Below are 13763 nucleotides of genomic sequence, written 5' to 3'. Positions count from 1 at the left end.
AGAAATAGAATGTTACCAACACTGCAGAAGCCCTCCTGTTTATACCCAAATTGACCTCCCTCTCCATAGGTGATAGTTTTATCAGTCTTGAACTTCGTACTGAGATTAGATTGTTTTGTTCATCATTATGGTGGTGAGATTTATCCATGTTGTTCATTAAGTTTCATTTCTATGTCATATTCCATTGTGTGAATATACCACATTTTATTTATCCATTCTGATCTTGATAGGTATTTGGATTGTTTCCCTTTTTCAGCTAATATAGACATTTTCGATTTTTTAGTATACATATACTGTTTTGTTAGGTATATTCCCCAGATTGGGTTTACTAGGTCCTAGGATATGTGATATTCAGCTGTGATACCTACTGCCAAGTAGCTTGCCAAAGTGGTTATACCAATTCAGCACTCCCACCAGCAGTGTGGGAGAGATCTGTTTGCTCCACTTCCTTATAAACACTTAAGTTAATGTCAGTTTTTGGTCAGTCTTTCCAACTTTAGCCATTCTGGTAGGTAATAGTAATTTTTATTTTGATTTGCATTTCTGTGTTAATGAGATTGAAAACCTTTAAAAAGTTTTCTCACCATCTGGATAGCCTTATCTGTGAAGTATCCAAGTTTCTTGCCCACTATTTAATTGGATTGTCGGTCTTTTTCTAATTGATTTGTAAGAGTTTATTATATAATATTGGTGATAAATAGAAGTTTTAAAATCTCTTCCATTATGGCTGATGGCTTTTATGTCTTACTTAAAATATATTTGCCTTCAGGGCACTTGGCTGGCTCAGTCAGAGGAGCATGTGAATCTTGATCTTGGGGTTATGAGTTCAAACCCCACGTTGGGTGTAGAGATTACTTAAATAAATAAGTGTGTGTGTGTGTGTGTGTGTGTGTGTGTGTGTGTGTGTGTGTTTGCCTATCCTGAAGTTTCTTCCAGAAGTTTAATAAGCATTGGTTTAATTCAAGAACATTTATAGTCTACCTTGTTCCACAGAGGATTTGAGACAATTGATATGAATAGTTGGCAAAATATTCCTCCTTTTAGAACAAGATGAATCTTGAAAAAAAATTAAATATTCTATAATTACCTCCTAGGCCATGCACCAAATAAGCATAGCATATTTAATCTCATTGTCTCTGGAGAATTCATATGCATGTCCTGTCATTTTAAGTTGGGTTCATTTCAGTTGGAAGCAGGCCTCTGTCAGCAGTTCCCAAATTTTTAGCTTCAATTGATATTTTAGGGTTCTGTTTTTTTTTCTCAAATATTTGTTGCCTTTGGCTTTAAAAACTCCAAATGGTAGAAAAATTAAAATGTGCTTGTAGTTATTAACTTTATTAACTTTATTCAACATACGCTATGCAGAATCATAACCTTTTGGAAGAATGCTTAGGAAGAAATATTTACTGTATATTTACAAGATGGACTATGCTTCTGTATACTTATATGTATTCATATGAATTCAAATTCATAAACATTCATGTTTATGAATCCTTCTACATATGTAGTGACTCTCTAGTAAAGAAACTGGCTCCAGAAGCCTTCTAGAGAAACAATTTTCATTATCCATGATACATATATCTGTTTCTTTCTCTCTCTCTTTCTTTTTTTAGATGGCCCACTCTGTTCTTTAAAATTGCCAGGGAGGGACAGCCCCGGTGGCCCAGCAGTTTGGCGCTGCCTTCAGCCTGGGGCATGATCCTGGAGACCCAGGATCGAGTCCATCCTGGAGACCCAGGATCGAGTCCCGCGTCAGGCTCCCTGCATAGAGCCTGCTTCTCCCTCTGCCTGTGTCTCTGCGCCTCTCTCTCTCTCTCTCTCTCTCTCTCTCTCTCTCTCTCTCTCTCTGTCATGAATAAATAAATAAAATCTTTAAAAATAAAAAAAATAAAATTGCCAGGGAATAAGAATCCAGATTTCCTCTTCTTTATATTTTCTGGTGCTTTGTACAGTATCTAAAACATTGACTGTAGAGGCAGCCTGGGTAGCTCAGTGGTTTAGGGCCACCTTCAGCCCAGGGCTTAATCCTGGATATCCAGGATCGAGTCCCATGTCGGGCTCCCTGCATGGAGTCTGCTTCTCCCTCTGCCTATGTCTCTGCCTCTCTCTCTCTCTCTCTCATGAATAAATAAAATCTTTTAAAAAATAAAATAAAAATAAAACATTGACTGTAGAATAAATTTTGGTATGAGAAACTTCTATTTCTTCCCTTGCTTGGTTTCCTTGCCTTAGGCTCCTCGGTGTCAGGAGGGGTGAGGGGAAATATGGATGCGCTCAGGCCTGTTGGAGAAGTTGATGGAAGGACAGGAATCTTTTATCCTGTCCTGTTACCCTGGCTTGGACTTAAGGTCACTATCATTTATGACTAAGAAATATGCCTGGAGTTTGTATAAGTCCATGGCATCTTGGCTTTACCTCATCTACCTAAATAGTGAAAATAATAAGAAATATTACAACAATAATATTATTAAACATCTGTTTTTTACTATATACTGAGCACCTTATATATTTTATTTTGTGTAATTATAGTAACGGCCCTACAAGTTTGAGATTATGACTGTTGTCCTCACTTTTTAGCTAGGAAACTGAACCTTACAGAAATTAAGCAGTTCCCCAAGATCACTGTGTAAGTGGCAGAAAAAACAGGCTTGTGTGAACTGTAGCCTGTACTCTTTACCATCCAGTATTGCCTCCGTGGCAAAAAAATCATGAGTTTAGCTAAAATAATTCTTTAGTATTGAATCTGGCTGTGCCTATGTGCAGGTATCATCTCTTCCTCAGTCTCCCTTTCTAACCAAATGTGGTGACTTTTGCACCAAGAATACACACTGCAATATTTTATTAGAATGAATGGCAATAGGGACCGTGGAGTGATGAGGGTAAATGAAACATTACATTAGCTCAGACTGTTCACAGCAGATGACAAAACTGAATTTGTAGAACCATATACTTTCTAGAAAGAGATCTGCCATACCTCTCAGTTGGCAGAGCAGGGACCTCCCCCACAATGGATAAAGAGAGCATTCAACTCTACTATGTCCCACCTAGTCAGTGCCTGGAATCTGTCATTTGTTGACTTATCAGTATCTTTCTTTCACTTTTCTAGGGTTGTAGCCGAGAAGGTAAAGGATGTTCTGTTTATGAGGCCCCGGAAATACATCCACTGCTCCAGCTCAGAAACCACAGAACCTGGCTACATCAACATCATGGAATTGGCAGCATCTGTGTGTCGCTATGACCTAGACGACATGGACATCTTCTGGCTCCAGGAACTCAATGAAGATCTCGCAGAGATGGGTGAGTTGTTTTCCCACTAGTAAGTTGTTCCTTAACTTGACTTGTGATTTATTTTTTAAGTTGTCAGGACCATATAACTTGCTTTCATCTTGTGGCTTCTTTTCTTTTCTGGCCTTTTCGTTTATTTTTTCTCTTTGATATTACCTTAATGAGGCATTTCTTGCAGTGCATAAATATACTGAAATGGAGCAATAACATTTAAATCTGACCTTTTATTTCCTTATTCATAGTGAAGCATGGATCAGGGATGGCATGTAGGTTTCATAAGATTGTTTTCCAATTCTGATTGTGAGAGTGGTCATGGGTGATTGGACTTCTGGTTAAAGAGGATTCTGAAGCTGGTTCCTGGCTAACCCCTGAAAAGCACTCTGATCAGTGGGCAGGGCCAGGGACAGCAACACTTCTGCCATCTCTGCCAGATGAAGAGAAGCTCTAACTTTAGCATGAGGCAGCACCACTTCACCTGACATGTTGATGTGACCAGCATGCCTTAATGCAAGACTTAAAATTTTCCTGCCAGAAGAATGGCAGTCTTAGGGCAAAACATCCCCAAAGCAGTTTACAAAAGATTCTTGGAAGTAAACATAATAATAGTTTTAAAGTAAATGCATGCACTACAGTACCAGACCAGCGATGCTGGGAAATACTGGGCTGGAAGGAAACTCACTTTATTCCTACATACATTGGTCTGCTCTTTGACCAGTGTTCAGTCTCAGCAGCGTTTAGGTCCAAGTGGTCCTATGGAACTGTGGGTGGTTTTTAAGTCTCCATATTAGATGCAGTGAAGCATAAGTTTGATTTCATCTTTGTTTGAATCACCTTTGTACATTGTTAGTACAAAGCTCAGTGGTTTTACTTTTCTTCTTTCCTCACTTTTTTTCTTTCTTTTGAGGTTGCTATCTGAATACCTATGAATAAAAACTTAAAATTGTATTAAATCCAGTTTGGTGGGATAGTGGTAGTTATTCTGTCAGTAACCAGTACTTCTTGCTTTTTAAAACTTTCTGCTTTATGTCTTCTCTTACTCTGCCTTCTAAGAGGAGAGAAGAGATGTCAGTGTAGGGTGAGAACCACAAAGGGAAGGGAATAAAAGACTAGCAGAGGGGGAAAATCAGAGTATGAGACCATAGTCAGATGGATTGATGGCTCAGTGTGCAGTTGTGTTTATGAACCATGTGACATCCATATACATTATGATCATTACAGGGCTGTCCTCAACATGACACTACCTTATGAAGAGGACCCTTTGGTATTTTGCAGTTAATCCCCTCCGGATGATTTTTTTTTCAGATGATTTTTTAAATGAACCTTTTATTTTAGAATAGTTACAGATTTAGAGAAAAGTTGTACATTTTTTTAAGATTTTATTTATTCATTCATGAAAGACACAGAGAGAGGCAGAGGGAGAAGCAGGCTCCCTGTGGAGGGCCTGATGCGGGATTCAATTCCAGGACCCCAGGATCACAACCTGAGCTGAAAGCAGACGTTCAACCGCTGAGCCACCCAGGTGCCCCAAAGTTGTACATTTTATACAATTGCCGTATACCCCTCACATGGTTCCAATTCCCCCCAATATTAATAACACCTTACTTGAACATGGTACATTTGTCCAAGCTAAGGAATCAGCACAGCTACATTATACTGTTAACTAACTTCTAGACTTGATCAGGATTTCACCAGTTTTTCCACTAATGACCTTTTTCTGTTCCAGGATCCCATTCAGGACACCACATTGCATTTAGGCTTGGACGAGTTTTTTTTTTTTAATATTTTATTTATTTATTCATAGACACAGAGAGAGAGAGAGAGAGAGGCAGAGACACAGACAGAGGGAGAAGCAGGCTCCATGCAGGGAGCCCCATGTGGGACTCAATCCCGGGTCTCCAGGATCACACCCCAGGCTGCAGGCAGCGCCAAACCTCTGTGCCACCGGGGCTGCCCTTGGACGAGTTTTAAAAGAGGATTGCCTTATCTCAAGTTTCACTCTTTAGAGTAAATGATATTGTAGTAAGACTTCTAAGAGCTTAAACTTTGAAAAACAACATTAAATTAAACGTGTCACAAGAAATCCGTGAGTCTGTATTATGGTCCTCATTTTATAGATAAGAAAACTAAACCCTAAAGAGGATAAATAACTTGTCAAAGTTTACATAACCAACATGGGGTCAAGTTGGAATTTGAATCTAAGTGCTCCTATAACCAGACACTGTCCTCCTCCAATTCAGGGTGCAGAAATGTGTAATTTGTCTTGGCTGGGAAAATGAAAGATACTACTTGGGTAGTTTTTGCTTTCATAAGTATCTACAACACTAAAAAGGTAGTTTATATGGAATTCCAGAGTTTCTAGTATATCTTAATATAACAAATGAGTGGAATATTTGGGTGAATTTGTTTTGAATCACTTTAGGAATTATTCCTGAGTTTACAAGCTGTTCAGTATATATGTATTCTCACAAAAACATTAGTCCCCTAAAAATAAATATGTTTACTTGTTGCCAGTACCCACCATATGAATCTTTTAGTTAGGTTTATTAAGATTAGAAGACTAAGAAAAATTAAAAGTATTGAAGTAAAGGGAATCAGGCAAAAAAAGGTAATTTCAAAATTTGCAGTTAGACTTTTATGAATGTAATAGATTTATGTTATATATAGTTGCCATTGAAAAATATTATTGGATATTTTTAGAAGTCAGCTTTGAAAAACAAAATATTTTAGATGTAGAATGATATACACAGTATGTAGAATTCACTTTTGTGACTTAATACCATTTTGTATGAAAAATTCCTAATGTTGTAACTGATATATGTGCAATCGGGACTGATTTGCTAAGAATGCATTATTATTTATGTTCACATAATTATGTGACCCTAATTATCTTATTCTATAAATTAAAGTGTTCAAAATTATAAAGCTCAGTGGAAGTTTGCCCTCAGTGGGAATAAGAGAAAAAAAAAACAAATTTAGGAGGAGACTTGTTAGGATATAGACAGAAAACTGAAAAATCAGTAATACATCTTACAAGGAATGTGGTGAAGTGTATTTCTCCTTTCATGTGTCAAATGCTAATATGTGATGATAGATAAATATTAGAATAGCTCCTAGTAAAAGATTCTTTGAAATACAGTTGTTTTAAGTCAAGGAAGAGATGGTCTTATCTTTCAGAATCCCTCCGTCCCTGCACCTGGCTCACAGTAGGTGATTTGGAAATGACAGCTGACTGATGGGTTGATTGATTGTTTGTATTTCTGTGCAGGTTATGGGCCAGTTGATGAGAATCTTATGGAAAAGACAGTAGAAGTCCTGGAACGCCATTGCCATGAAAATATGAACCATGCTATTGAGACAGAGGAAGGGCTAGGCATAGAATACGATGAAGATGTGATCTGTGATGTGTGCCGGTCTCCAGACAGTGAAGAAGGGAATGATATGGTGTTCTGTGATAAGTGTAACATCTGTGTGCATCAGGTTAGTGAGAGTGGAGACCGCCACCTCCCCGCGGTCAGCCTTTCTGAAGCTCAGCAGTGGTCTCCAGCACCCATATCTGGGTAGCAATTTACATTTAATAAGGGGGAAAATAAAGATTTGGCCTGGCTGTTCTTCAGTAATTCCTTTAGAAACAGTACTTATGATCCCCAAGGTGACCGATTTACTAACTATACCACAGGAGCTAAACCTAGACCTTTATTGTGTCCCTTCATACCCATGCCATTGAGTTTGACTTATTTAAGACTTTTATAGTCCCCTGGGGTGTCTCCTTGTTGCCTGCCTGCTACTCTCTCTTTGAATCCCTGTTACATTACGTTACACTCATAGTCAGTAACCTTAATGAGATTATACTTCCTACAGGTGTAAATCTAGACCCTTTATCCTAGCACCCAGAGCCCTCTCCAGTCCTCCCAAGGAAGCTGAGTCCACTACACTTTTAAAGATCAGAGTTTTAGGACTGTAAAAGAAGATCCCACTCAGTTTTTTGTTTTTTTTTTTTTACAAATAATACCAGGAAAGATGAAGTGATTTTACCCAAGTTCTTACAGCTAATGATTTGTCATCCATTCTACCTCTATGCCTTTTTATTTATTTTTTTCCACTATGCCTTTTTAATTGATGATGATGATAATGATATCTGCATTTTTTTTCAGCTCTTCCCTTCCCCCATAAGCCCTATGCTCCTGCGAAATAAGTTCACCTTAGGGGGCTGTGATTACTATTCCTGACACTGTCCTGTCCCATGTTTCAGCCACACTCCAATTTAAAATGCTTTCTCCCACCTCCATGTATGAACAATCTACACACATGACTTCCAAGATTTGGTTTAAATCTTTCCTTTAATTCCCTTACCCCAAGAAATTTTTCACTTTTTTGAACCTGTTGTGTGTTTCATTTACCTCATTAATTTATCTAGCAAATAGGTATGCAACACCATCCCATGTGCCAGGACTGTGCCACATGCTGAAGACACAGTCAGTGACGAAGAGGCAGACATGGTCTTTGCTCCCAGGGTGATCAGAGTCTGGTATAAGGGCTACAAGGATACTGTCCATTTAGCACAATATGTCAGATGTTTTTGTAGATAGAAGTCCATGCTGCTATGAAAGTGCGTGCATGGAAGGGATGGGGATCAGTGACAGCTTCTAAGAAGTGGCATCCAAGCTGAATCTAAATGCCACATAAAACAGCAGTGTGTGCTCAGGCAGAGAGGAAAACACATTCAGGCAGAGTAGTGAGAGTGGGCAAAGTATATCTGGAGCTGTTCAGAGCTGCAGAAGGTAGCAGGGTGGAGTGGGGAGGATGGAGAGTGAGGGTAGAAAGGAATACAAGAGCCACAGGTGATGGACCTTTGCTGACAAACTGAGGAACTTTGGTTTTGTCCCATCAACCCTGAAAGCTATCAGTTGTATAGTTGTATTTTAGAAAGATCATTCTGGCTACAAAATGACTAAGATGATTAGATAATACAGTGGGGCGCCTGGCTGGCTCAGCCAGTAAACCGTGTGACTCTCGATCTCGAGGTCATGAGTTTGAGCTCCACATTTGACATAGAGATTACTTAAAATAAACGAACTAGGGGTGGTAGAAGGGGAGGAGGGCGGGGGGTGGGAGTGAATGGGTGACGGGCACTGGGTGTTATTCTGTATGTTAGTAAATTGAACACCAATAAAAAATAAATTAAAAAAAAAAAGAAAAAAAAAAACAAAAAAACAAAATTGTAAGACCATATGGTCTTTATTGTAGCAATTCAACTCTGCGATGTAGTACAAAAGCAGTTATAGTAAGTCAACAAATGTGTGGCACTTTGTTACAATAAAATTTTATTTATGAACTCTAAAAAAAAATTTTTAGTAAATAAATAAAACAATGATTAGGTAACACAGGAGAGCGAGAAAAAAACAGGACTTAAGACTTTATTTTAATTGCCTGGGCCATCTAACCTATCTCTCTATATTAGAAGGTACTCAGAATTATTCTGTGACAATTGGATCTTCTTCATTTTACTTGTTTCCTTTAAAAGAGTGAACTTCAAAAATTTATCTTCACTCTACCAGTTATTGGCATTTACGTCACACCTTTAGTGGGAGAGGAAATATCATTAAATATGAACTTATATATTTGATAATATAGGTCCACAGTCCTCCCTTTACAATTCCAGAAATTCAAAAGCTCCGAAAACTACCAGATTTTGCTTAAGTTTTGCACCAAAACTGATTTGGGGCAATACTAGAACTCACCCAATATGAGACTGTTTATAGTCTTTATCTCATTTTGTATAAATGCTCATATAGTTTGCTAGAGAAATATTAATGTATTTGATAATATGATACTGCCCCTGGCCCCATTGGGTTTTGGTAATGTATCATGTATGTACTTATTACTTTCCGAACATCTGAGCAATTCTGAATTTCCTGATGTTTCTCACTCTAGGGTTTTCAGATGAATGATTGTGGATCTCTAGTAGGCTTGAAGGGAAAATAGTACAAAGGTCATCTGTATGTATTTTCTGTATTTGTCCTTCACAGTTGGGACAAAATATTAAGGAATTGTTTTCGGATTCCTTACTAAAAAATGAAATGTAGCTTAATTATTATCCTCAAAGATTATTTTATTTGTTTTGAAAACATATCCAGTAATGACTATAAATGATGCGCTTTCCTCACGTAGAAAGTGATGACAGTAACACTTGACCAGGCCTTGCAGAATATAAGCTGGTATGTATTAAAGCTGGATGTTGGTGCCACGTAAGGTTTCATATAAAAGAAATTCTTCCAAAGTGAGTATATTCACTTGAATTCTAAAGAGATGCTTAGTTTAGAGCTCCCTCTGTTGACTGAAAACTGACTTAAAATGATTTGGAGGATTTGGTTTACTCCCTAACAGAATCAGAGAAATGTTGACATCTGTATTTATTAAACATAATTTTTCTTCCTTACTGCCACCACATCAATGTTTGTTCCTCTGTGACTATAATACACTTGTGTCAGTACAAGTAGAAGAGAGGTTTTACATCAATAGACTGGATATTTTAACATTAAAATGTGAAAATTGGGAGCATTCCAAGTTCCTTTGTATGTTCCACTTTTTGGTTCTTAGCCAAGGTATTGAACGCTCAGTAGTTTCTCAATAGTTTCTCAATAGTGTCTGAGGATAGTTTTTTGCATCTGTCATATATATGTTTGGCACTGAGTTTATTCACCCCCTGATATTATATGTAAGACATATGTCTGTGCATGTGTACACTTCTCTCAAGAAAGTCCACAGCCTTCATCATGTTGTGGTCTAGAAAAAAATGAGAACTCCTGCCAAGAAATACAAGCTTCTATGGTCCTATGACCATGAATAAGTCTATACAAGGGCTTAGTAAATGATTTTCTGCCCAGTGGAACAGCCAGGAGATAAGAGGTATTCCTAGAACCGCTAGTCTGTTGGTCTGAAAGAGGCTCTGGTTTAGGGAGGAAGCTTGCTTTCATTTCCTAGCAAACTTTCTGGACCTCAGAGAAAGAAAAGCTTTGAAGGTTGAGCCTTAGAAAATGATGCCCTACTGTTGTAAGAGCATCCTGGTTGGAGTTCAGCTTCAGTTCTTGACCTAAATTAGTCTGTTCTACCAAACCATCTATTTGATCTCAGCATAGAAAGCATATCAGATAAATTGATGATAAAAGAAAAAAAATTGATGAGAAAAGACCTACCTTCAGTGACCTTAGAGTCTTGCTGCGGAGATGAAACATAACAGCTAAAATAAAGAAAAATACATGATGCCAACCACATACCTGGTGAGGGAAGGCATTTTGAGTAGAGGGCAAGGGTTAAGAAGTGGAGCAGACACAAGGGGCTATATGAACTGATAAGTGAGTTGAGGAACATCAGGCTTTAGATCAGAGACAGAGAAACTTTTTCTTTGAAGGGCCAGGTAGTAAATATTTTAGACTCCGAGGGCCACATACAGTCTCCATTACATACTCTTTTTTTAACATAGCTCTAAAAATATGAAAACCATTCTTAGCTTGTTAGCCTTATAGAACAGGCCTCAAGTAGTAGTTTGCCAACCTGTGGTTTAGACGAGGGTGGGGGTGAGAACAGAAGGAATTTCTAGAGGGTTTGTTGCCGTGCAATGGAATGAAATCTTTGTTTTAGTAAGAAGATGACAGCCAAATGGAAGAAGGATTGAAGGTGTGAAGGGGATGGAAGAGAATTTAGGAATAAATCAATCCAGACCTAACATGATAAGGATTTAGATAGATGGAGCAGTTGTGGTGGGGATAGAGAGGAAGATCAGAGACTAAGGGCCACTCTGTAGGGGCAACTAGCATACCCCGGGGCAGTAGATGAAGGGAAGTAGATAATATGCATATAGGAATCTTGGACCTGGAAGCTGGGAAGCATGGTGGTGATATGAATAACTTGGAAAAGAGCCCGGTTGGGGAGTAACATGATAGTAACTTTTGGAACCTGAATCTGAGCTGTGGGTGAACCTCCTGGAGTAAACACAGATTTTGAAGCTGCCATGGTGAATCAGTCAGTGATGCAAAGTATGCCAGGCCACATGGGGAGCCAGGTGGCCCCCAGGTTTAGTCTTGAATGGTGAGAGTAGAACAGTAAGGAGGGGAAAGATGGGCTAGATTGGAGGTAGTGAAGAGGAAATCTGGAATGTTTTCCAAACTAATCTCCCCTCCCCCGGTAATTCATTTATTTGTCCAACTTCATTCCATAAAGGATTTGAAGCATCTTCCAGAATTCATTATGGAGTACTGTGATTAGTCTAATATTCTATTCAATTCAAGATTCATTCACAAGTCCCTTTTTCTTCAACCCAAGCAAGTAATTGCTGTGATTTGCTGAGTGCTTTTTATGTGCCAGGCTCTGTTAGGCTCTTTAAACGTTAGCTCGTTTGCTCCTCGGAAGTTTCATTGTTTCCTTTTTAACACTTTTTTTTTATTACAACAGTGCATGACATGTAGAAGTTATTCAATAAGTATATGACTAAGTATAATACATAATCATTGACAAAGCTTCAGAAAACAGAGGCAAAAAGAAAAGATGTAATTCCCAAACTCACATAACAGTTGCACCAGCCTTTGTATATATTTCTTTCTAGTCTTGTGTCCTAAAGTCAGTTCTCATAGACAGACATGTTGATCTTAGAACAGGTGCTGGAAGTTGCAGAACAGGTGCTGGAAGTTGCCCTTTTTTTGAGTGTTTTAAAATTACTAAACCCTGGATATGAGCTTATTGGGCCTTATTTGCCTCTTCTAAAAGCGGAGGGTACTCTTGTGACTGTGTACCAGTGTACACATCAGCCCTGGTGAGAAGATGCTAATCATTCTCCCTCTCTTCCTCGTGCCTCCAGGCCTGCTACGGCATCCTCAAGGTCCCAGAAGGCAGCTGGCTGTGTCGCTCCTGTGTCCTGGGCATTCATCCACAGTGTCTGTTATGTCCAAAGAGAGGTGGGGCCATGAAGACTACCAGGACAGGGACTAAATGGGCTCATGTCAGCTGTGCCCTGTGGATTCCAGAGGTAAGAAATCATCTAGGTCTTTGAGCCCATATGTACTAGGGTGCCCCTATTTCCCACAGCATTCAGACTGACTCGGGCTTCACAGAGATGCTTCATGCCTGCCCATGTTTCTGAGCTCCACTGGAGCTCCCTCACATTCTCCTCTGATGCAAGTGAGCACATAAGCCTGTGCTGAGTAATTTATAAGTGGTGAGGGATGCCTGGGTGGCTCAGCAGTTAAGTGTCTGCCTTCAGCTCAAAGTGTGATCCTGGAGTCCCAGGATTGAGTTCCACATCGGGCTCCCTGCATGGAGCCTGCTTCTCCCTCTGCCTATGTCTCTGCCTCTCTCTGTCAGAAAGAAAGAAAGAAAGAGAGAAAGAGAGAGAGAGAGGAGAGAGGAAGAAAGAGAGAAAGAAAGAAAGAAAAGAAAGAAGAGAAAGAGAGAGAGAGAGAAAGAAAGAAAGAGAGAGAGAAAGGAGGGAGAAAGAAGAAAGAAAAGAGAGAGAGAAAGAAAAAGAAAGAAGAAAGAAAGAAAGAAAGAAAGAAAGAAAGAAAGAAAGAAAGAAAGAGAAAAGGAAAAGAAAGAAAAGAAAAGAAAGAATTTTTTAAAACCTTATAGGTAGTGATACCAGTGGTATTGGATAAATTTGTATGAGAAGAGAGGCACAAAAGACCATGAGGCACAAAAGATATGAACAGATTTTTTAAGGTGAAACTTAGCTTAAAAAAACAAATACTAAGTATCCAGTTTCATGAATTTTTACACATATCTGTAACCACAACCCAGACCAAGACATGGAACACCGCAGAGGTAGCCAAAAAGCACCCCAGAAATATCCCTCATACCCACTTTCCAGTCCTTATTTGGGTCCCTATTTACCATTTCGATTGTTATCACTGTAGGTTAGTTTAATCTGTTTTTGAATTTCATATAAACAGAATCATACAGCATACACTCTTTTTCTGTCTACCTAGCACTCCATGTTGTGGTTGTATCAACACGCATTCGTTTCTATTGTTGAATAGTATGCTGTCGTATGGATATACCAGGATTTGTTTATCCATTCTCCTTTGATGAGCATTTCAGTTGTTTCCAGTTTTAGGCTATTCCACATAAAGTGAGCAATAACTTTTGCCCACTACGATGGTTGTCCTTTGATTTTTGAAGCTCTTTTCAGAGCTTGGACTCAAGGTGTGTCTAAAAGCTTCTTTATTCAAAACTCCATCCCTAGTTATTTAATCTGGTCCTTCAGTTGCTGATAAGGAGCTATGTGCGTACTAAATTGATTAAAAAGAGCTTCCAAACATTACTTGTCCTTACTTCTTTGGCTGCCATTTTTTTTTAAAACCTGTTTGAATATTCCACTCACATCATCTTTCCCCAGTCACTATCCAACCCAGCAAATTTGTTAAGCAGTTTAACTGCAGGGCAAGAGAGACTTTAGAATTCTGTTCATGGGAAAGCTCATAATACTGTAT

The 13763-nt window shown here is 38.7% G+C and overlaps 1 protein-coding gene across 4 annotated transcripts in view; it reads left to right on the top strand.

Annotated features, from left to right (window-relative positions):
- JADE3 (jade family PHD finger 3) overlaps positions 1–13763 on the top strand; it is a 137174-nt gene that overhangs the window by 102741 nt on the left and 20670 nt on the right. For all 4 annotated transcript variants that reach the window (XM_072815721.1, XM_072815720.1, XM_072815722.1 and 1 more), the window contains exons 5-7: positions 3107–3297; positions 6551–6762; positions 12137–12304. In XM_072815721.1, the coding sequence (XP_072671822.1) occupies positions 3107–3297; positions 6551–6762; positions 12137–12304 (571 nt within the window). The remainder of the gene's footprint in view (positions 1–3106; positions 3298–6550; positions 6763–12136; positions 12305–13763) is intronic.

The sequence above is a fragment of the Canis lupus genome, chromosome X, assembly GCF_048164855.1.
Source record: "Canis lupus baileyi chromosome X, mCanLup2.hap1, whole genome shotgun sequence".
Classification (NCBI taxonomy): Eukaryota; Metazoa; Chordata; class Mammalia; order Carnivora; family Canidae; genus Canis; species Canis lupus.
Note: the sequence above shows the minus strand (reverse complement) of the source record. Positions and strands in the feature narration are given on the sequence as shown.